The 25,318-nt window shown below is 36.0% G+C and overlaps 1 protein-coding gene and 1 long non-coding RNA gene across 3 annotated transcripts in view; one reads left to right on the top strand and one right to left on the bottom strand.

Moving 5' to 3' along the window:
• LOC120246016 (glutamyl aminopeptidase) overlaps positions 1-16,319 on the top strand; it is an 84,174-nt gene extending 67,855 nt beyond the window's left edge. Inside the window, exons 14-20 of one of the 2 annotated variants that reach the window (XM_039253301.1) lie at positions 3,035-3,185; positions 4,175-4,248; positions 4,354-4,458; positions 4,548-4,718; positions 6,370-6,510; positions 14,242-14,320; positions 15,521-16,319. In XM_039253301.1, the coding sequence (XP_039109232.1) occupies positions 3,035-3,185; positions 4,175-4,248; positions 4,354-4,458; positions 4,548-4,718; positions 6,370-6,510; positions 14,242-14,320; positions 15,521-15,673 (874 nt within the window). In that variant the 3' untranslated portion in view covers positions 15,674-16,319. The remainder of the gene's footprint in view (positions 1-3,034; positions 3,186-4,174; positions 4,249-4,353; positions 4,459-4,547; positions 4,719-6,369; positions 6,511-14,241; positions 14,321-15,520) is intronic. The other variant, XM_039253302.1, reaches the window with a different exon arrangement.
• Positions 13,819-25,318, bottom strand: part of LOC120246019 — a 28,069-nt gene continuing 16,569 nt past the window's right edge. Inside the window, exons 2-3 of the long non-coding RNA XR_005531950.1 lie at positions 18,806-19,001; positions 13,819-14,043 (exon numbers count right to left, since the gene is read on the bottom strand). This is a non-coding gene — a long non-coding RNA (uncharacterized LOC120246019). The remainder of the gene's footprint in view (positions 14,044-18,805; positions 19,002-25,318) is intronic.

Here is a 25,318-nt window from a genome sequence, read left to right as displayed (position 1 = left end):
CAGGCTCTGAGCTGGCAGTCAGCACAGAGCCCGACGCGGGGCCCGAACCCATGAACCACAAGATCATGACTTAAGCGAAAGTCGGATGCTTAACCGACTAAGCCACCCAGGCGCCCCATGGGAGATTTTTTTTTTAATGATTACTGATTTTGAGAGAGAGAGAGAAAGAAAATGTGAGCAGAGGAGGGGCAGAGTGAGAGGGAAAGAGAGAAAATCCCAAAGAGCCTCCACACTTTCAGTGCAGAGCCCAATTCCTGGCTTCCTCTCATGAACCTGAGATCATGACCTGAGCCAAAATGAAGACTCGAACACTCAACTGATTGAGCCACCCAGGTGTCCCTGGAAGATTTTTGAATAAAGAAAATTCTTAACCCCATCTGGCTTTCAGAACTGCTGTATGTCTGTGGATTTAACTAATGGGGTTTGAGACTCAAAGTTTTATAAGAATGCTATCCTAGGTTAAGTTCCCTAGGAACAGTGTGAAATGCAGGTTAATGTATGTGTAGTTTGTTGAGAGAGAACTCTCCTGAGATAGGGAGTATGAGAAACAGGATGGGGCAGGGATAAAAAGCTAAGCTATAAGATGGTCTCAGATGGAGTCTAGCTTTGCTACATTCCACTAGAAAGCTATGAATTGTGCTGAAGGGTGGGTCCAACTTGAGGGAAGCATGTTGGCTTATTGTATTCCTGAATCTGAGAATTAATGGCCAGGGGTGGTGATTGCATAACCTTTTAGGCAGGATGGATGTATTTGGCCAAGGGCTATTCTCTGAAGAAGGTGGCAGCTGTGAGCCAACACAGGACTGTAAGGGCATTTGGGAAGGGGACTATAGATGTCTTTGTTCTCAAAAGCAGATCTTCACATGTGGTCGCAGTGGTATCAACACTACCTAGTAGCTTGTGAGAAATGCAGATTCTTAGGCTCTACCCCAAACCTGCTAAATCAGAGCCCCTGCTAAATCAGGAGTATGTGACTGAATGAACTTTCTAGGTGTTGCTGACACCTGTGTAAATTTAAGAATCGTAGTTCTAAATGATACTGCTCTTTGAAGCACCTGAGTGGCTCAGTTGGTTAGGTTAAGAGTCTGACTTTGGCTCAGGTCCATGATCTTGCTGCTTATGAGTTCAAGCCCTGTGTTGGGCTCTGTGCTGACAGCTCAGAGCCTGGAGGCTGCTTCAAATTCTATGTCTCCCTCTCTTTCTGCCCTACCAGTAGGATCTGCGGAATAAAGTAATTTGTGGGAAAATAAAGGTGCATCAGCTAATTTCTCAAAATGTTATTCCTTTAATTACCAGCTTTTGTTCCCAGTCCAGCCTTCTGACCAAATGACTCAGACTTAAAGAAAACAAGTGATACCAAATGGAACTATTGCATAGCTATCAAGCATGTTGGAAAAAATAAGGCAACAGGATAGGATATTGATTTTCAACATTTGAATACGTAATATTCCCTTCTTACTTGTACTTATGCTACCTAATTAGCCAATTCTTCTGGCCTTAGTAACCAAGACTCATTCCTTCTAAGCCTTTCACCTACCTGAAATGTACAGCCCACTTGGTTTCTGACCAAACAATCTGTCATTCTTCCTAAACTTTCATTATTCTCTTTGCTAAATTGATGCTCAGAGCAACAACTATTCTTTATACCCACCTTTAAAAAATCACCAACTGGACATAGTTGTTGCTTTATCCACTGGGGAAAATATAGAATCATTAAAATGAGAAAATTCTCAAGTTTCAAGTATGAATACAAAATTCTACAATTTTTTTACTTAACAAACATTCTAAATAAAACACACAATTCCTCCATATTATTTATACTTTTATTAAGGGAGGCCGAATGCCTTCTAAATCTCCTTCTAAATGAGATCAGGAACTGAGAAAATAGGGGAAATCAACTCTCTGAACTGAAAACAAGCTCTGTATCGTATCTCCTTATGCAGATCAAATGATACTAAAGATTTTTATTCTTATCTGTCTGTCTATAATCAAACTCTTGGGAAGAAGTCAAGATAAATTTACTTTCTTCTTCATTCACAAAATAATGTCAAACATAATAGCCAACACGTCAGTGTTACTAACTCAAAAATTTAACATTTGTTACTTAATTTAAACTTTCAAAATGTAATTTGAAAAGACAGGATTCCCATCTAAGATTCTTTTTAAAACCTAGTCTAAAATTTGAGGTGTAACAGATTTCTTTTTTTTTTTAATTTTTTAATGTTTTATTTATTTTTGAGAGAGAGAGATCATGAGTGAGAGAAGGCCAGAGAGAGAGGGAGAGAGAGAGACACAGAATCTGAAGCAGGATCCAGGCTCTGAGCTATCAGCACAGAGCCTGATGCAGGGCTCGAACCCACAAGCTGGGAGATCATGACCTGAGCCAAAATCGGTCGCTTAACCAACTGAGCCACCCAGGTGCCCCGAGGATAACAGATTTCTGAAAACAGTATTTGAAAAGAATCCCTTTTAAGAAGGAAGAAATTGGATTCTTTAAACTTTGAAATGTCAATAGAAACTTCAGATTTTGTGGAAAAACAAAATCTATATTTATTAGTATTATTTGGAAGTGTATTAAAAAGGAGATGTTTTAATGGGAAATATAAGTTGAATTGGAATGTTTTAAGTATTCATAATTCATGAGTATTGTTATTCATGCTTCCTCATATCAAATGTAAATAATTTCAATAAGTTATATTTATTGTGGTACATTTGTATATTGTAATCAGCTTATGTCTATTCATCAATATTAACCATAGCTAAATGGCTTTTACCCAAAATTTCACCTCAGCAATTTTTCAAATGTACTTTTCATTGCTCTGCTTTCCTCTTTACTACTGAAAGTATGAAATCACTAACGCATCATGCAAACAAACCTCTTTGATTTGGCCCCACAATATAAATGCATTTTCTTAATTGTTTAATAGAAGGATTCTCATTAATGTTGAATTCTGTGATTTCCATATAAGTACTTTCAGTCAAATGAGTACTAGTCTATGGTTTTTGATTAACTGTGTTTTTTTCTCTTCCTTAGAGCTCAACTTCTAGATTATAAGATGGCTCTAAACCTGACCAAGTATCTCAGAATGGAAGAAGATTATTTACCATGGCAGAGAGTAATTTCAGCCATAACCTATATCATTAGCATGTTTGAAGATGATAAAGAGCTTTACCCTGTGATTCAGGTGATGTTAATGATAGATCTTATGAAAGTAAATGTGTAGCATTTAAAAGAATAGAGATATTTCTGAGAGAAGTAGCTTCCAAAGCACATCCGCCTGCCAAATGAAATGAAAGTACAATGACATGACTAGTCAAACCAAGGAGATGCTATCTCTATTTTTTTCCAACTTGAAATGTATCCATATTTCTGGTTCAGTAGACCATGTAATGATATATTTTAGTACTAGAAAGAATACAAGAGTTAATAATTTTGTTAAAATAGACAAGATGCTAACTAGATCTTATTTTTAATAGACTTATCGATGTTAAAATGAATTCATTCTTATCAAAATATAACATCAAATTTCCTTATTCTTACTGTTGTTATTTCCACATTGAGACTTTATGATAATTCATTGTAATTACTTTGTTTTGTGACTTCTGCCACGCTTTGCTTGGTCACTTGTAATTTTAAAGAAATTCTGGATTCAAATCTTTAGCTCTTCTACTTACTGAATGCAATAACTTGGACAAATGTTTTAATATTTGTGAATCTTCATTTCCTTTATACAAAAGGAATGTCAGCACCTCACTGTCCATGGCAACGGGTTAGAGCAGATCATATAAAATAAACACCCTTTGTAAATCCAAAAGCAATATACATACATTAGTTATCACTATTTTAATGTCATCAGTACTTGATTCATCTTCTTAGTGCAGTATGTAGGTCAGGTGTTACTTATTACAAATGTTAACTAAAAAGTAGAGGTTAAAAGGGGCTTACCCAAACTTTTATAAAACATTTGAGAATGATCTAGGATGTTCTTATCTTCAGTACTGAAGCAAATTTGCAATGTGATAAGAGCCGAATACATCCCTTCCCTAAGAAGAGACCCAAAGTTCTGTGGACTAGTATGAAAGAAGCTTACAACAGGGGCTTTATATTATAATAAATGAGAAACTTGATAAATAGTAAATTCTTACTCACTGTACATGGTTGCTTTTATTTTAGGAATACTTCCAAAATCAAGTGAAGCCCATTGCAGATTTTCTGGGATGGAATGATACTGGAGACCACCTTAAAAAGTTATTTCTTACATTTTTAAATTTTCATTTATTATTTGTTGATGTATATTAAAACATGTTAAAAAGTGCTCCAGAACCCAGCTTTGTGTGTGTTTGTTTTTTAAGGTTACTGCGTGCCTCTTTGTTGGGGCTTGCATGCAAGATGGGAGACAGAGAAGCCTTGGACAATGCTACCCAATTATTTGAAGAGTGGCTGACTGGGACTGTAAGGTGACTGTTCATCATGTGTTCATTTCTAGAGGCCTTCAAACTTAGAAATGAAGAGTTAAAAATCTCTGAAACGCTGTTTCTTCTTCTAGGCTTCCTGTAAATCTCAGGCTTCTGGTATATCGGTATGGAATGCAGAATTCTGGTAATGAGACTTCATGGAACTACACTCTTGATCAATACCAGAAAACTTCATTAGCTCAGGAAAAAGAAAAGCTGCTATACGGATTAGCATCAGTGAAGAATGTTACTCTTCTGTCCAGGTACCTTTTTTTTTCACTTATATGAATGGCATTTGATGGTTTATGTGTCACTTTAAGATGCCAATTAAAGTAAAACACATTTCCAAGAACATATATTAAAACTTACTTTCCTGGTGAGAAACAAAATATCCTTGTAAGAGTGGAATAAAGAAATGTAACCTTACATGAAAACATTCTGGAAGTAGGCAGTTTCTAGGTGTGAGCAGTGGTTCAAAGTTTTCATTCAGGACCTGGGGTGTTTCTCTTTTATTCTGCCATCCTCAACATATTGGATGTCTCATAACTTCTAGAGCTCCAAATATATTGTCTTCACACAAATATGTCAGGTGAAAGCAGAATAAGAACAGAGAGTTCCTCTTCTCAAGGTTCTTGTATGTTAAAGTTGAGTTACCTCTACTTCCCCTCATAACCAGAACTGGATCACACTTGATCATTCTGGGTTATATGCTAGGTCTACCACTTGCTCATTTGCTGACTAGGAAAAACTTGAATTCCTTTGACTGATTTGGGCCATCATCATACTCTGATGCTGGGGTAAGAACGTACCTACTTCCCTAGGATCAGGGATACCTTGATCCAAGCCCAGAACAAAATTGTTTCTGTCATCAGAGAAGGAGTGTCTGCCACAATATGTATATACACACACACACACACACACACACACACATACACCCCAATATATTTACATTCCACTCAGAAAGATTGCTTGAAGACCAGCTATGAATCTTCTCCCACTACACTTATGCCTCCAAATCAACTAACATCTGCCTTAATTCATTTGTTGTTTAGTTACGGTTTCTGAATTATTTACTTCATTCATTTAGCCAACACTTAGGATGTCCTTTCTATGTATAGGTATATAAATTGTGGGAATAAAAATGAATAAGACATGATATCTATCCTTGAGAAGCTTATAGCTCATGAGAGAGGCAGAATATAAATAGGAAATTACAATGCAATAACCAATTTGTAAGGACTATTCAAAACACATTGTATCCACCTAGCAGAGCCAACAATACTTCTTTGCCATCTTGTCTTGGGGTAGATGTCAATTCTCTTGCTCTCTGCCCTAAAATAGTCTATCAAAACCCTGATCATTTCGCCACTCCATAAAACATCATATTGATCCATTATTTTGATGGCATTGTGCTGATTATCTGATGATAAAATCAGCAAGTGCTTCCATGCCTTACTATGACATTTATAAATTAGAGGATGAAAGATAAGTTACACAGAAATTCAATACCACTACTAAAGTGCAGTTTCTGGAAGTTCACTGGTCTAGAGTATGTCGAGGTATTTCCTCTAGGTACAGCCCTGGCATAAAGTTAATAAAAATCTATTGATTTGGACACTTAATTTATGTTGGACTTATTTGCATTACACTATAATTATAGTTAATTAATCTAACCATATAGGTTACATTAGAAGGTTATTTCTTACAATGTAGGGAAGAACAAATAAGATGTAACTGTTACCCTCTAGAATAAAAGTATAAATATTTTTCCTTAATTTGCTGGCTCATTTTTTTTTTTTTTAGGTTAGTGGGATAATAAGTAAGTGGGTGAAGTGCTTCTATTCAATAAGTGCAATTTATTTTTAAAAGTTAATAGTTAAAATTTGAATCGTGTTTCTCTTTGGATTTTGTTAGATATTTGGATTTGCTTAAGGACCCAAATCTTATTAAAACTCAGGATGTGTTTACAGTCATCCGATACATCTCATATAACAGCTATGGGAAGAGAATGGCCTGGAATTGGGTTCAACTCAACTGGGACTATCTAGTCAACAGGTGGGATAATCGGCCAATGGTTTGCTGTTCTCTTTGTTTGTCATCTACATATTCTTTTTGTTTTTGCTGTGCTTTCTCTGACATCTATACAATATCTGCAATGGCATATTATTAGAAGTAAAGGATCATGGTATTTTCCTCTCAGGGAAGCAATATACTAGTTAATTTTAGGCCTAATCCCTTTTCTAGAAGTTATTGTTTCCAACTGATCTACAGAATTCTGAAATATGAAGAGATGCCTAAGTTGTATTATTTTTAGTTTGGTTAAAATAAGTTAATATAATAATATTATATATTATATGGGGCGCCTGGGTGGCTTAGCCGGTTGAGCATCCGACTTTCGCTTGGGTCATGATCTCACGGTTCGTGGGTTCGAGCCCCGCGTCGGGCTCTGTGCTGACTGCCAGCTCAGAGCCTGGAGCCTTTTTCAGTTTTTGTTTCTCTCTCTCTCTGACCCTCCCCTGCTCATTCTGTCTCTCTCTCTCTCTCCTAGAAATAAATAAAAACATTAAAAAAAAAAATTAAAAAAAAATAATATTATATATTATAATATAAATCTTCTTTGTCTTCCTTGACCAGATAATTAAACTTCAGGTATTTTGAAAAGTTCTTATAAAGAGACCTATATTTCTTGGGCAATAACAATTTTAAGATGGGAAATAGAAAGGGCAAGAGAAGAACAAGTCAAACTAAGATGCTTTACCAAATTTCTTATTTCTTCAGCTCCATGTAGAAGAAATGTTGCCATACTTGGTGCTAATCTTCTAAATTTAATGCTTATTACCATTAAAATATTTTTAAAGAGTACAAAACAGAATATAGATTATAGATTCCAAATAAATGTGCCAGCATTGACCAAAAGACCTTTACTGTATGTAATCCCCACAGTGGGAAGTAGGCCGTTTGTTATCCTCTCCTAATCTCTCCTGTTTTCCCATCAGCACTGCCTAGTTGACAATGACTGACTTATCAAAAATACTATGAATAAAACTTTCTGTTCTCTTTTTTCCCCTATCATTCATCAGACTGCCATCAGGTTCATTCACATTTCTCATCTTCTGAGATCTAGATTGTATCTGTAGCTTTCAACCCCGATATCCTACATTGCTTTTGCCTATTTGTGATGAATTTTTGCCCTTTCCGTTCTTGTAGTGATTGAGTGAACTGCTCATCCATCTCTATGAAGTTTGGCGCGTGCACGCGCGTGAGTGTGTGTGTGTGTGTGTGTGTGTGTGACGCCTGTCCATCTGTGTATAACCATTTCAATGAAATGCATGATGGAATTAATAAATCTACCTATTGAGAACATGTTGTTGTCTGGAGATAACACTTCATATTATGCTAGCTAGTACCTTCTATTTGCTTACTATACGCCTAGTGACATGTACTGAGTTTTTTGTTCTAATCAAAAAGACTAAGTCATTTTTTTGGCATTTGCTGCAAGAAACCTATGCAGATAAAGAATGCTTACTTTTGAATTATTGTAAAAAGATAAGTAAATAATGTTCCATTTTGCATAATAAAGTGGCCATTCCCTTATTGTTTATTAAATAAAGAACTTCTCAAGGCCTATTTGAATAGTTCTATTGTGATGTATTTCAAATAATGCATATTTCATTTAAAAAATTAATTCATTGTCATTCCTCTTAATAATTAAGAACTAGAAAAAACAGGTGTTACTTTGTAATAAAAGTCATAAACATCTGGCCCTAAAATAAATTAGACCTAATCCTGAAATTAAAAAAAAATTGATAAACTATTTCCAGTGCTAGTTCCAAAACCCTTGCCCAAGGCTTTTAATATTTCTTCATAGACTAATGATCTAATTCTCATGAGGTATTTTTTCACATAGCCTCAAACATAAAATTATATTACAACCACATGTTGAACACAAAAAAAACACCCAATATTAATTATGGTTAGTTTGAATAAATAGGATTTTCCTAGTAAAATTGGATAGGATAAATTAAACAAAAATGAGCAAACTACATACAAATATGTTCAAACTTGAATATTTTCCAGAATTCAGAATGAGTGGTTTTCCTGCCCAGGATCCTGAACAATTTATTGTCATCCTAAAATAAATAAGCTGCTTTTTTATAAAGAGTTTGTCATATGACTTTTATGACAACTGATGGCCACATCATTAATGTCCTTTCTAGTTTGAGACTTAACCAAAAAGTTCCAAAGATACTTCAGCAGTTATTCTTTGCTTTTGTTTATCCCAGTAAGGTCTTAGATGAAACTGTGAAGGGGAATGAACTTACTAAGTCAGTAGTGTGGTGTGTTAAAGTTTGATTTTAATTTATGACTATGTATGAAGATTAAGTCAATGGGGACATGATTGTAACTATTTAAAGACTGCCTCAAACAAAAAAATTTAATTAGAACTTAATTAAATGTTTTATGAGCATTGAACTAATTTCTTTTGGATTATATAACAATACTTATGTAAATATTAAAGCCAAGAAAATTATTGTTATATAATATTATTTTTAAAATATTTAAAATTAAATATTAAAATAAGATAAATTCTGTTTAGTTTTAAAAATAATTAATATAATAAATATCATATAATAATAAATATAATATGATAAATATGATAAATATACAGCATATTTCCCTTTAAGTGCTATACTTCATGTGATATTGGTTTATTGGAATCAACATATTTTGTTCTTACATTTTTAGTATTTATACACATAGTTTAAGTCTTTATTCAATCTACCCATTACTAGTCCCCCCAAATATTCTTTAATTTATAGTCACTCAGAAAAAAACAAAAGAGGAATATTATAGAAGTTATAGAAAGTCTCTGAGAAAAATTGTTTTCTTACTGCTAATTAACAGACTTTCTTTGAATCTATAGACTATCATTACAGCAACTTAGTGTGATTCCCCTTTTATAAATTCCCATTTTCTTATTATAAAATGGGTATGTATTTTATTGCACAAAATACAGATAAGCAAAAATAGAAATACAAAAATCACTCATAATTCTACCATTTAGAAATAACCCTTGTTGTCACAGTGCTGTTTTTCCTTGAGATATTTTTCTATGGCTGTTTATTTTTACAAACGGAATCATATTATACATATGGTTTTATAACCCACTGTTTCCCCTGCATCAGCCGATATCATGGACGTCTTTAAGTATGCTTCTTCAATGTTATTCTTAATGCTCAATCATATTTCAATACATAGATACATGTTAGTTTATTTAGCCAATCTCCTGTGCTCACTTCAAAAGCATACATATTTAGCCAATCTCCGTATGTTGGATCATAAAATTGTTCCAACTTTGTGATGTGGCAGAATTGTCACCCAGAAAAAAATTTACTGTTATCCTTGCTGAGTATATAAAAACTGATGTCTCATTTTAAGTTATAATTCTTTCACCCAGTAAATATTGTGTAACATCTGCTATGTTCTAGACACTGTGCTTGGCATTGAAGATACGGTAGTAGAAACACACCTGGTTCTCTGTCCTCATGGAGCTTAGAGTCTGGTGATGGAGTCCAGTATTAAAGAATCACACTAATACATATATACTTAAAACTGTAATAACTACAAATAGAAGAGGTTCTAGGCACACCGAAAGCATGTAAAAGGGAACTGACCAAGTCAGGAGAAGTTGAACGTTAAGGGCTTCCCTAAGGAAGTGATGGTTGAGCTGAATTCTAAAGGAAGAGTGGGAGTGCATTAGGTGAACAGGAGGTGAAGTACTCCTGGCTGAATGCCTACTATCCAAAAAGTGAAAAGAACAACCAACCTCTGCAGGGTCAGGTTAAGATTTGGGCTGCTGTTACAGGAGCAACGATAAGTCACTAAGGGGTTTTAAGTAAGAAGTGAAATGATTGATTTTACTTTAAATGAAGGCTCTGGTGGGAAAGCACAGACCTAGATGGGGGCCAGAGCTGATTTGAGAAAAGCACTTAGAGAACCACTGGAGCAGTCTCAGCAAAAGATAGTGGCAGATTGGATTATGAATGTAATGATGAAGATGAAGAGATAGGAACAACATTTAGAACTTGGTGAATTAGAAATAGGACCGTAGTGAGGGGACAAGGATAGTGCCTAGATTTTTAGAAAAGATAAGGCTTGGAGAAAGAGAACAATGGGTTCAGTTTGCTATTTATGATGTCTTTGAGTCTCCTTTGAGATGTTGAAGTGGAGATAGTTTCAATGAAGTTACAGTCCCTTGTCAAATGCTGACATATTTAAGGTTTAAGTAAATCCAAGATTGAAAATTGCCCATTAGATTTACTGGCATAAGAGCTATTGGTAACTCTAGAGAGTTTCTCAGTGGAGTGATGGGGGCAGAACCTAAGCCAAAGCAAATTAATAAAACAGTTGGTGATGAGAAAATGAAGACAAGAAGTGTAGAGAAATCTCTTGAAAATTTTGACTCTGAGGTTGCCTGGGTGGCCTCGTTGGTTAAGCATCCAACTTTGGCTCAGGTCATGATCTCACAGTTCATGGGTTCGAGCCCTGCATGTGCTGACAGCTCAGAGTCTGGAACCTGCTTCGGATTCTGTGTCTACCTCTCTCTCTGCCCTTCCCTGGCTCATGCTCTCTCATGATCTCTCAAAAATAAATAAACATTAACAAGCGGGAGAAGAAGGGCGGAAATGGTGGGGGAAAGGGAGAGAGGCAAACCATGAGAGACTCTTGAATGCTGACAAAAACTGAGGACTGATGGATGTGGGGGGGAGGGGGGGATGGGCATGGAGGAGGGCACTTTGGGGATGAGCACTGAGTGTTATGTAGAAACTAATTTGACAATAAACTATTTGTAAAAAAAAAATAAAAAATTAAAAAAAATTAAAAAAAAAATTATAAAAAATAAAAATAAAAACATAAATTCTTTTAAAAAATAAAATAAAAGTTGACTCTGGATGTGGAGGTGAGAGAAAGAAAATTAAGAGAGATGCCGGATCAAGTAAGAGGAGTTTTTTTTATGTGGAAGATCATTTTAATATGGTTAATATATTTTAAAGTTGATGAGAAAGACCTAGTGAAGAATGAGAGCTTTAACAGGTATGACAAAGATACTTTTAAAAATAAAGTTTTTAAATGGAGAGAAGTCAGAGCCAATGCACAGATGATAGAAGAAAGATAGGCATCTTTGTATGTTTGTACACTAAAAGATGTAGGAGTTACTATATATTTTCTCTGTGGAGCAGAAGACAAGGTCATCTTTGTTGGAGAGGGAGGGAAGCAGGAGAATGTATAGAGGTTGAAAGAGAGTGAAAACACTTGAAGAAAGTGATTTAAGGATTAAGAGAATGAATTGACCAGGGTAATTGTAAGAGGACTGTCAATGTGGAGGAACCACTTAAGATTGATATTCATGAATTTATAGTGAAACATTATGGAGAAAGTTGGGTGATCTTCCTTGACAGATTAGCCATCTGGTACAAACACAGAGGAAATGGGCAGTTGATTTTCTCCAAAGCTGGACTTTTGCTAGAAACAAATTATTAAGCTTTAAGGGAGTTTAGGGCTTAGGAAAAAAAATGTTATTGAAAATGGTAGACCAAGGAATTAAAACTATATAAGGAAATAAGTGCAAGGAAATAAGAGATGATGGTCCAGGAGAAAGTAGGGATAGGGATGATCAATGAGCCAGAAGTCAGCTAAAGTCAGAGAATGGTCATAGTGAAAACAGAAAGGTAAACTTTATCATAGAGGGTGCATAAATGAACAGTTTTAGAGTCAGTGTACTTATGGATGGTCACAAGGTATGATAATGGGAATTGGTGACCAAGGTAAAGAAACTATCATTGGGAATGAGGATGTCAAGAAACTAAGGAGCTCAGATGTTATATTTATCATCAATGTGGACCTTGAAGTCACAGCTTGGAGCAGAGAGGAAGACCAGGAGTCAGGTGCCAAAGCGTATCATAAATTAGTTGAGGGGAGATAACTAGAAGGAACAGAAGTTTTTAAAAAAAGAGTGGAGAAATAATGGTCTGGAATCCACAGTGGGAAGAATGAGCACACCAACTCCATTTCCGACCTGGTGCTACAAAGGATGTGGGAAAATAAATATTCTCCAAATGAGAAGTAATATTTCCAATAAAGGGGTAGTTCCAGAAGGCTAGATGGAAAGGATCAAGAGATTGGGAGACCTCAGAGTATGTCAGGGGTGAGGAAGTACAGCATACACATTACAGGGATGGCGTTGAGAATAGATGTGTCAGAGTCTTATATTTGGAATAATTATGAATGACATTAAGTAAAGGGGAGTGGTTTACCTTAGACTGCTAAGATGTGAAAGATGAAAGACATGGTGGATTTAAATTCAATGGTGTTTACGATAAGAGTGAGCACTGAACCTAGTACACTGAAAATCATGGTTAGTTAACAGAACATTTCATGTTTTTTCCCATTAGTACATTTTGTCTTTATGTTTCTTCTGCAAACTGTGAATTCATTTCTTTGATAATTTCACGTTGGCATATTTCTCCCTTTTACCAATTTGTATAGTGAAATGTATTTGTATAGTGAAGAACTGTATGGTGAAATATTTACACAGTGAAAATATTTGCTCTTTTCACAACAAAATAACAGATTTTGACTTAATTCTATGAGCTTTTTAGTGTAAAAAATTTTTAAATATGTGTGTAACAATCTCAGTTTTTATTTCCATGGTTTCTGCTTCTGTTTTGTGATAATTTTTAAACGTAAAATTTCTCCTAATGTTTGTTTACCTCTCTATACAGCGATATATTTTCTTTTATCCCTCTCCAGCATTCCAGGGGTTCAAAGTTAATACATAATTCTTGCGGTTGTTTTTCTTACACTGTGACTAGTTGTGACGAGATTTTTACTTGTATCACAACTATTTGTATTATGGTCTGTAAGGAAATTTCTGATCCTTACTCTTTAAGAGAGAAAGTGCAAAAGGGACAGGAATCAAGTATCATCTCTAAAATCCTATCTTTGCACTTAGCTTAAGTGTCTTTGCTTAGTCTGACTAATATAGATCACAGAGGCTAATATAGAGCAATATAATATACAAATAGCTACTAAAGCTTTTTGAGAGAACAATACACAGCTTATATTCAAATTTCTGTACCTGCGGGAAGATGCATGGAGTATTTGTCGGGATAAAGGTGACTAGAGTTACCCAGCTCTATTGGAAATACAGACATGCAGCAGCTTACAGGATATACGTAATTCTTACTCGTGTTAGTCTCCTGAAGTGCGCACTCCCAGTTGTTCAAGTCGTTCTGCTCCACAAGATATAGAACCTTATCCTATTGGTGTGGATAAAGGTCGGAGAGAGGGAAGAAAAATAAGTCCAAGGCAAGCAATTTTCCTTTACTTAAGCAAGGAGGCAGAGGGTGGACCTACCACTTCTGCTCATGTTCCACTGGTAAGAATTGAGCCACCCATCTGCACCTCGCTACGAGGGAGGCTGAGAAATGTAATCTCTCCCTGGGTTCTCACAGTGCAGGAAAAAAGAACATATTTGGGGAAGACAGCAAGCAATCCACCACCTCTGGGATAATGTTGTGGACCTGTCTACAAAAAAAAGTGAAAGATTTACTAAGAATGTTTCCTGAATAGAAATTTTAAATTAAATGTGTTTACTATGTTTTACTTACTTTGCAAATTAATTTAAAAAATGACAAAAATCAAAAGGAGATGTCTAAATCTAGAGAAAAGATTTAAACTTCTAGGCACTTATATTCCCTTTTACTTGCTTAAATTTCTCTTCAGATATACACTCAATGACAGAAACCTTGGCAGGATTGTCACCATAGCAGAGCCATTCAACACTGAACTACAGCTCTGGGAGGTATGAAGATAAATCCCTCTGGACTTGTCCAGGAATAAAGAATTTAACTGTTTTATTTGCTTCAAACAGAAATGGCATTTTCTCTATTCAGGTCTCCAAAGACAAGGTGAAGGAAATAATTCTTATATCCAATTAAATGTGTACCTATTTTTTTCTAAACTAAAAAAAATTTCAAAGAATCAAGAAACAAAGTTTAAAAGTTGAGAAAGCTGAGGCCTTGCAAGGCTTAGAAGGCTACCTTTTGGCTCACAAAAGCATGGATAGTATGTCTCCCCTGGTAAATGTAGCCTGGAATAAGATGGTCAAGATGTGATTCCTTTGAAAATTCATTGTTTTGGAATTTAAAGACTTTTTAGGTTTCAACCATCTCAGTTCCCAGAGGGAAAAATGAAATGTTTTCAATGTTGGACAAATAGAGATTATATGAATTTTCAGTATCTGTATATTATATGTTGGAATGTTAATATTCCTCTGTGTGTTAAGAAACAAAATTTGGGCACCTGGGTGGCTCAGTCAATAGGACATCCAGCTCTTGATTTTGGCTCAGGTCATGATCTCATGGTTCATGGAGAGCACAGAGCCTGCTTAGGATTCTCTCTCCCTCTCTCTCTCTCTGCCCCTCCCCCCATCAAAAAAAAAAACCTTAAAAATAATTTTAAAAGAAAACAAAATAATTCTTATATTTGTAAGTAGCAAACAATCCTATAATTGAATTTGGAGGAATATTTTGGAAGAAGAGGAAAAACAGAACGAAGGTTAACAGAGATGTTATTATAAGTTCTTAATAAGTGAACTGAAAGGATATTAAAAGATTCCAGACTCCTGAAGTGAAAGGCTAATAAGCAAAACCATCATTCCACAGACCAGGTTTTCCAGGGAACACCTGGGGAATGCACAGAAAACAGAGAGAGCTGCAGAAGCATAGAGGGCCATGCCAGCCACTTAATGTGCTTCTCCTTCCCCAGCCTGGCAGAGCCTCTTTTGATCTGACAGGCGGCCAGAAGTCCAAAAGTCCTGCATCATGACTGCTAATGTAAGAGTCGGGCTCAGTCCAAATGATGCTCCGAGACTGTAACTCACTGTTGTACAATGATAATGCATTTCCAGGGAAGAAATAAACAAATCCAGTTTGTAAATAACAGTCTTGAAGACTAGCTGGGCTTCAAATGACTTTCTTGATTATTTCCTTTTCTTTTCTAGATTGAAAGCTTTTTCAAAAAATATCCAGAAGCTGGAGCAGGAGAAAAACCTAGGCAGCAAGTGCTGGAAACCGTGAAGAACAATATTGAGTGGTTAAAACAAAATAGAAACACCATAAGACAATGGTTTTTGGATTTACCTAAGAATGGTTAATGTGTTCAAATAACATGTTTTAATTTTGTGAATCTCTTGTTTCTCCTGTTAAACATTTGGTGGCCTAATTTAGAAGCACTAAGGAGGGAGTCTTCTACTCAGATATTGCTTTTGCTAAGTAGTGTGTTTATATGTCTTACAAAGCTTTTAAATTGTTCTTTGTTTATGAAAGAAGATACTAATAGAGGAGTTAATGTACTCAGGGATTTCTTCTAAGTGTACTTCATCTGAGATTCTTTGCAAACTGAAGAGAATTTAATAGCCATTTTAATGTCTTTAAATATCATTCTTTATATCTTCAATCTGTGAAAATAGAACAATTTGGTCTTAGCTTTACATTTTTAGTACCAAAGAAACACCACTTAATCTTTTCTCTTGATTGATTTTTAAAGTTTAAATACCAGTACTTGAGGGACCAAAATTACCATCTTCATCTTTATTTTATTATTCAGAATTACACGTATCTAATATCCTTATATTCACATGTGTCCTACTCCTTTAAATCCTGCCAAGGTAACCCAGGTTTAAATTTTACTCAAGGATTGCATGAATTAGCCAAAGAAATGGCTACTGCCTTTGCTATAAAATCAACAAGAGAACTCTCCTCTCCTTTATTAAATAAACCTGAATGATTAATTTGAAAAAATATATTGTTTTCCAGTGTCACCTTACTCTCGAATAATAATGACTGCAGCGTTCCCCAAATAATTTAGCTTGAGGCAAATACAATTCAAGAACCTACCCTTTTTCATGCTCAGTACTCTGTCATCCTGTTCCATTCCCTACAAAGCTCCTTCAAATATGCTATGAAATTAGAGGGAAGATAGTGCTTGACTTTGCTCCATGGATTTTAGAGGAAAAAGGCTAAGTAATTTGAAACTGGTCAGGAAAGGGAGAAGGCTGATTATTCCATAAAACTAAATGGAATTAGAATTTAGCTTTGATCTAACCTAGCAATTTAAGTGTGAAAATGAGGACACCCATGTATGTCTCCAGCATGACTCTGCATATCTGAGGATATTTCTTCTTATAGATACTTTTATGTGTAAGCCCTTAGATCCTAATCCATACAGAATAGCACTGATCAAATTTATGTTCGTGACTTGATTAAAGACATCAATTTTGTAGAAGCCGGTGGCAAGAATATGTTTAATATGGCACTTGATGCCTAGTTGATCCACAAGGTAAGTCCAATAGGCAGAAAAGAAGGTAAATGACTATGTTCCAGTCTGCTATATCTAGAAAATCTAAATTTATTTGGGACCTTCACAAGTATGAAATAATTTAAGATTGGTCTGATGGTAATTCAAGCACATAAGAACAATCAAAATCTTAGCTTTGACTTTACTCACATGATAATGTGCCTTAATTAAATACTCCCAAACTTTGTAAACCTTCCTCCTGCTATTTCTTAATTATTGCCTCTCCACCTACACAGCTAAACTGGCAAATTCAAACGTAGACTGGGGGAAAAAAGATTAAAAAAAAAGAAATTTCTAGACCAGAACTTGAAAAATATTATTTTAAATTATTTCAGAAGAAAAAACACATTGACACCATAAATTATCAGGAAAGCCCCACTATCCTCATGAGGCTTAACACCCTAACTTCAAATTAATCACAATCAAAACCAGCAGTTGAAGTCTCTGTATTGTTTCAAGTGGAAAAACCTTATTTGGAATGGTTTATCCTCACACTTCATGTAATAAAATACTTTTTTAAAAGAAAAATGTAAGTTTGAGGGGGATGGTAAATAAAGCAATTCCAACTTGCCTAAAAGTCATTATGTTTCATTCCATTTTAAGCACCACAATGGAGAATTAATTGTTTAGCTTTCTTTACCCCATGTGAAAAAGATATGTGTACAACTCTGTAATAATAACTCTACTAGCCCTTTGGGCCCTTCTCAAAAAGCATCTGGTTTTTGAAAGGCTGATGACCGATAGACCTATGCCAAGAACAATTTACTACTCTGCTTGCTTGGTTTGTCATGATTTTCCCAAGGGAGGAAACTTAATATGTTGTTTCCAAAATTAAAACACAATAACCCATCAACTTCAAAAAATTAACTGGAAGAGATGATCAGCAAGGTCATGTAGCAAGGATAAGGGCCAGTACTATTACCTTCGACCTCGGCAGTCTACTTCTGTATTCCAGATCATTGCTATGTACCCACGTAAATATAAACTAGGAATTCAAATAATATACGTAAAAGCGATAGGTGGAGAAGGTCTGGAAGCAGAGATATACAGCTAGGTTCATGGCAATGGTATTCCTATAGTTTACCCTCCATGTTCGTAAAGTGTTAGTCGAAAAATAACAGTAAGGTGGCAACAAAAATTTAGAACCGTAATTCTCAAAGGAAATTGAGAATAAGGAGGGAACAAAAGTAGGGGAATAGAATGACCAGTGAAGTTTTTCAAAGCATTACTAAATAATAACAACAATAGCAAAGTTTTTTCTTTTAACCAAGCACTGTTTTAAACACTAACACTCCACATACATTAATTTCTAGATTTAAATTTACAAAAACTCCATGAGGGTTAATACTGTTAATATCCTACTTTATAAATGGAAGAAGCACCGAGAAAAGTTGTAGAACTTGCTCAAGTCATAAAGTAGCGTCTGGCACCAGCCAGGACTTGAACCTTGGCAATTTACTATCAGAACCTCTACTCTCAGCCCCAGCGTTAGAACAGAAACATGTGCTTTATAATTGGAGTGATCTGGATTTGAATCTCAGCTACTTGGTATTCAAGTACCTTCAGTCTCTTTATTGCTGAGTTTCCTCATCTATAAAGTGGGGATAAAAATAATGACTACCTTAACAGGTTATTGTGAGGATTGAATGCAAAAATGCACGTAAAGGTTGAATGTATGGGAAATAATAATCACTGAATAAACATTAGGTACTTTTATTGTCATTATTATGGTATCTCCTAGTCCCCACTTAAGACACTAGTTTGGATAACACAGTAAACTTGGGTTCAAGAATAACCAAACCTAAGCAACCGGAGGCACTAAGGAGAGGCAGTGTGTCAAACTATGTTATTGTTCACAAATAGTCACTGCCCCCTCCCTGGAGGGGATCCCGTTATCTAAGGCATGGTCTAGCATGGGGATGTAACCTACTTTGGCTGAAATTTGAGTAAGAATGATGTTTGTTGATTTTAGTCGAAAATGTCCAAAGCCAGCCATGGTTTCCCATCTCCTCCATTTTTCTTCTGCTGCTAGATTCTGCGATGTCCCAGATAAAGGCACCTCTATCAGTCTGAATTCCAGAAAGAAAACAACATGGAGTAGAAACCGTAGCCAGCACACAGTGCACCTGCATTGTGAGTGAGAAATGCCCTTTGTTATTGTAAACCACTAAGATTTTGAGGTTGTCTGTACCTCAGCATAAGCTAGTCTAGTCTGTCTAGTATGAACACCAAACTAATGTGTTGTTTTTTTCCAGTTCTCTCACCTCATCCTTCCTCTATCAGGAAGAGCAAACTTCTCTTCCTTAGCAAACTTCTGCCTGCTGATCTTTATAAGACTTATGGCTAAGAACAGTTTTTACATTTTTAAATGATAGGGAAAAATAAAACTAAGAATAATTGTTTGTGGTATATGAAAATTATATGAAATTTACATGTCAGTGCCCTGAAAGTTCTATTGAAACACAGGTTCAGGCATTCATTTACATATTGAGCATGGCTGCTTCCCTGTTGGAACAGCAGGGCTGCGTGGTTGTCACCACAGGTCTTACGGCCCACAAAGCTTAAACAGTTACCTTCTGGGTCCCTTACCAAAAATGTCTGCTGACCCCTGATCTTATATTTACTTCTTCCCTCCTTTTGCATCCAATTATTTTCCCCCTTTACCCTCTTTCTTCCATACTCCAACCCAGCGTTTCTCAACACTAGCACTATTGTCTTTTGGGGCCTGTTAATATTTGTTGTGGAGGGCGATCTGCACATGGTGAAATGCTCAGCAGCATCCTGTCCTTTACCCTCTAGTTGCCAATAGTGTATCCCCCACGTCCTCCATGTCTCTAGGCAGGACCAAATGTCCCATAGGAGGCCAAATCTCCCCAGTTGAGAATCACTGCCTAACATTAAACTTGTGAATAAATGCTATGGGCATTATTTAGCCACCCTAAAGGACAGGCAAGGAGAACATAGAAATTCAAAGACCATTGAGAGGAAAAAGAAGTTTGGGGAAAGGTGTGATGATGAAGAGAAGGCTGAATAAAGTACTCATTCATTCATATATTCATTCAGATTACTAATATTTAGGGGCGCCTGGGTGGCTCAGTCAGTTAAGCATCTGACTTCAATTCAGGTCATGATCTCATGGTTCACGAGTTCAAGTCCCACACCAGGCTCTGTGCTTTCAGCTTGGAGCCTGGATCCTGCTTCTGGTTCTGTGTCTTCCTCCCTCTCCGTCCCTCCCCAACTCGTACTCTGTCTCTCTCTCTCTCTCAAAAATAAATAAAAGCATTAAAAAATAATATTTATAAAATACCTATTATATGGCAAGCCTTGTTTTAGGTACTGGTTGTCCTAGATTCAGGATGGATTTAGAAGACAGCCAGAAGAAAAATAAACATTGTCTATTGTCACTGTGCCTTCATTTCAACCTTCTTCTCTGTCCTTATCCCCCTCTACTGCCAAGCTGAGATGCCAAAAATTGTGCTTCCCTGACTTGCGCGTGACTTCAGTTCTGCCAGTGAAATACAGTTCTATGAGACTTGGAAGGAAAAGAGAGAAGAGGCTGTTTCCAGGAGAGTGCAAGGGAAAGCAGTTTCTGGGGTAGACATGAGTTGGCAGCTTCTGAACTCCACGTCCCTGTGCATTTACCATCTCTGTGGTGCAGGGAAGCTCTGATGAGATACTTGTAGTTTTCTCATTTCTGGGTGATACTAGCAGTTTCTGGTCTCTGGGTCAGACAGGTGGTGATATGCAACTTTGAAACCAGAAGCCTAGCACTGACCCTCTTCTATTCCTCCTGCCTTTTTAATGATGTATGAGTGCCTAATTCCTTGTATTCCATGTTTTTCTGCTTGGAATATCTACAGCATTTTCTGAACTGAGCCCTGAGTGATACAAAGTGGAAGTACATATTTTGTTTTGGTTTGTATTTCCATTTTAACCAGTGTTCTTTTCCTGGCCATTATCCTTAGTGTATAAAAAAGCTCCAAGCTGGGTCTTTTGCTGGACACAGACTGATAGACTGGATTGACCCTCAGAGTCCACTCTAGCCTTGATGAGTTGTAGAATATGGAAGAAATCATGATAGGCAGCATTGAAACAGACTCATATCTGTAATAAAGGGGGAAAAAAACCTGGAGCAGTGTGTTTTCCTTCTGTGTCGGGATATACAGGCATATTAGAACGCATCACTGAGAGACCATCAAACTTGACCTCCCCAGTTTCTCAAATGTTAAGTACAGAACTACAAAATGTTCCAGCAATTCCACTACTAATACCCAAGAGCATTGAAGATATAGTCCACACAAAAACTGATACATGAATGTTCACAGAATCATTCATAGTGAATGGAAAAACAAAAGGTGGTATGGCCATACCATAAAGAGGAATGAAGTAATATGATATATACCTTAACATGGATGAAACTTGAAAACTTTATGCTAAATGAGAGAAGCCTGTCACAAAAGGCCAAATGTTATACAACTCTATTTTTATTAAATGTCCTAAATAGGTAAATCTGACAGAAAGTAGATAAGTGGTTGCCAGGGGCGCAGGAGGAGGATATGGGAAGGTATTGGTAATGCTTTTTTTTTTTTTTTGAGATGATGAGAGAAAGTTTCAAAATGAGATAATGGTGGGGCATCTGGCTAGCTCATCAATAGAGCACAGGACTCTCAGTCTCAGGGTCAGGAGGTCAAGTCCCACATAGGGTATAGAACCTACTTAACATTTTAAAATAAATAGAATTAGATTACAGTGATGGTTGCACAGGTCTGTGAATATAATGAAAATCACTGTATTGTAATATTATTTTAAAATTTTATTTGAGTTTTATGATGTATGAATTATATCTCAATAATGCTTTACCAAAAAAGTTGTCTTCCCTTTTTGGAGCCTCACTAAGCTCACTAAACAGTAGTACTGGCTCATGAGAAAGTCTCATATTCTCTGCGATGGATACTGACAACATTGATTCCACCAAGTGCTTTTGTCGCCTTAAAATTGTTTCTATTTCCCAATTCAAGAATTTGCATCATTAATCCCAAAACATCCTTACATTTTCAGTCAAAGAATCAGCTGGTTCTTGCATTTTTCATCACCAGGATTCCATATGATCTCCACAGAACTAAAATCGCAGTGCCTCATTTCCCCACCTCCCACCCTCCCGCCTTGGTGCCCCATCCTTATGATCACTGGTAAGCTCAGGAGTGACCATGCGACCAAAGCAGAGCAAATTAACTTATTCTGCGGTTATGATACATGAGTATTAGAGAAGTCCTCTTTCTGCTGAGGTTGCCAAGATAGAAGATTCCTGGCCATTCTTGGCCATGTTGCTACCACATGGGGAGAAGCCAAGCAGAAATAGCAGAAGCAACGAGAGGAGAGAGACAGAATCCTGCCTACATTATTTGAGCCTCTGAATCTGTGTGTATTTAGGCATCCTCTAATTCTCTGAAGAAAAAAAATGAATGTATAAACTTTCTCTACATTTGAACTAGTTTGAATTGAGTTTCTCTCACTTTCAATGAAAAAGTTCCCTCACATTCTCTCAAGGAAAGTTATATAGCTACAAGAGAATATTAAGGAAAAATACATTGTTAAGGCTAATAGAAAGGGTCAACAATTGTTACTGGATGGAAGAAAGCAAGGAAAGTAGAAAGGAAGGGGGGGGAAATTAAGGGAAGAAGGAAGCGATAGAGAGAGGAAGGAAGCACTTTAATTGAAAAGGAAGGAAAGGTAAGAAAATTGTCATAATTATCATCACATATCAGCATATGAATGGAATAAATTTTCTCATCTGTTTTCTGACATTCCCATAACAATTTTTTTTCTCCACTTGAAAACTGAGAGCTAGGAAAATTAAATAACAACCCAAGTAACTGAAACCAATATTATATTCATTATCATGAAAACAAAAGCAATCAATCACTGAACTTCCAAGGCCATGGGAAAAACAAGTAAAAGAACCAATTTCCCTCCCTGCAAATAAACTGAGAGGAGAAACTGAAGAAAAAAAGCTAAACCACATGAAGAAGAAGAAAAAAAACTGTTTCATGAAGCAGGAGAAAGCATACAGCTTATAAGATATTTGTTTGTTAATTCAAGCATGTGTCATACTATGTGTTTCATTTTTTAAAGATTTTTTTAATGCTTATTTTTTTGAGAGAGAAGAGGAGAGAGAAAGAGAGAGACAGAGTGCAAGCCAGGAGCATCAGAGAGACATGGAGACAGAATCTGAACAGGTCCTAGGCTCTGAGCTGTCAGCACAGAGCCAGACTCGAGGTTTGAACTCATGAACTGTGAGATCATGGCCTAAGCTGGAGTCAGACATTTAACCTACTGAGCAATCCAGGCACCCCTCATATTGTTTTAAAATGCCTAGGGAGAATTTTAATTTTTATGACATGTATCAATTTAATTTTTTTAAATTTTATGCTGTGTTACTTTTCTATAAGACGGAGAAGAGTTGTCAACTACAAAGTCTGGTTCTGTATCTTCAAATCTTTGTCTTTTCTTGTAATGATACATACTTGTCCAATTAAAAGAATGTGATCCTATAACCTAAGAAGGGATAAAGCCCAGAAATGGAAATGACGGCAACATATTTTTTAGAGAATAACTCATAATGCTTTTCTTATTTTCTATACAAGTAACTTTTGTCAGTGTTCCTCTCAATCAAAGAGCTGCTGTCTTTATTTTGCTTAGTCCAAAGCTTCCTGTCCTACAATAAAAATGGTAATTATTAAAGGAGAATGTCCCTAAGAGACATGTATAAAACATTGCACCCAACTACTGTTTAATATACCTTCATCACAAGTGCACAGGCAACATTCTTGAGGACTGACCATATGTGAGGACATAAAACAAGCTTCAATAAATTTAGAAGAACTGAAACCATACAAAGTGAGTTCTCCAACCACAATGAAATTATCTTGGAAATCAAAGACAAAAGGAAATTTGGGGAATTCAGAAGTATGCAAAAATTAAACAGCACATCTCCTAAAAAACATAGATCAAAAGAGAAATCACAAAAGAAATGAAAAGATACCTTGAGGTGAATGAAAGCAAGAACACAACACACTAAAATTTATGGGATGCAGTATAGGAAGTTCTCAAGAGAGAAATTCATAGCTATGAACATACATATTAAAAACAAGAAAGCTCTCAAATCAATGACCCAAGCTTCCACTTTGAAAAACTAGAAAAAGAAGAGTAAACTAAAGCCACTAGAGGAAGGAAATAGTAAAAATTACAACACTATTAAACAAAACTGTTAAGACAGTTTTTTAAAAAAGACAAGTCTTGAAAATTCCCTGAACAGATAAAACCAGTTTAGTCAGACAAAGCTAATTTTGCCAGACTAACTTGATCTGGGTCATTTTTTGTCTATGCCTCTGAAAATCATGAAAAGTAAAATTTAAATTGCTTCCCTAAGTTGATATGATGTAACCATTGACCAGTTGCCTATCATTTAAGAAAATTCTAATATTATAATCAGTCACTGCAGAATAAACAGTTACTGCTTTATAACAGTGTAAGCTGCTTTATAACACTACACCCAAGTCTCATGCCATGTTTTGATTTGAGTGTTCCTGGTTTACAAACTATCTTTCAGATGTGTGCACAATAAACTTTTACTAATTGCTATTTTGGTAATTCCTTGGTTTTATTTCTGCTCCTTATGAATTTCGAACATTTCAAGGCATCAAAAGTGAGATACAAAGAAGACCCCAAATGACTCCAAGCCCAGTGAGCAAACAGTGCCAGTACCCACAGACCCCATTGAACTCTCAGTGCTTTCTTGCTGACTCTGGAATCTGAGGATCTCTCTTGGATCTGAGCTCTGAGCTCTCCAATTTTATTATGCATGCCTATATTTTGTTTGTTGAAGCTTCTTGGTAAGTCCCCTTATTTTGTTCAAAAGAGGGGAAAAAGTTTGATTCTGTGTGTTTTAGAACAGTTGTTGGTAAACAGAGCCACTCATAGTTAAAAAGTGGTTAAAAACAGAGCCACTTTGGATTCTTAGGGAATCCAAAGGCAAAATTGGGTTCCACCTAGTCTATGGACTAGGATCATGGGTCTTATTAGAAAATGGGTGAACTTTTGGAATTGTAGTGGCCGCTTTGGGGAATCTTTAACTTAGGTAAGTCCACCTTAAGGGACATCCTTAAAAGAGAGGATTCCAAACCTCTCAGACAAAGGAATGCACACTTTGGTATGCAGAAGCTTCTAAAAAAGACCAAAATGATTTCAAAAAACTTCTCTAAAAAGATCCTTACAACATGCAAATACTTTAGTAAAAACTCTTTGGCCATCTGAGTATAACCTTAATTTTGTCCATCCGCCAGAAACACAATTTGGATCCAACTATTCTTTTTTGTACCTGAGACATGGCTAAAAATTTTAAAACAAAAGCTATAGGATCTGTGTTTTTCTTTTTGTTTATGTG

Source organism: Hyaena hyaena, unplaced genomic scaffold, assembly GCF_003009895.1.
Source record: "Hyaena hyaena isolate Hyena2069 unplaced genomic scaffold, ASM300989v1 scaffold_444, whole genome shotgun sequence".
Taxonomy (NCBI): domain Eukaryota; kingdom Metazoa; phylum Chordata; class Mammalia; order Carnivora; family Hyaenidae; genus Hyaena; species Hyaena hyaena.
Note: the sequence above shows the minus strand (reverse complement) of the source record. Positions and strands in the feature narration are given on the sequence as shown.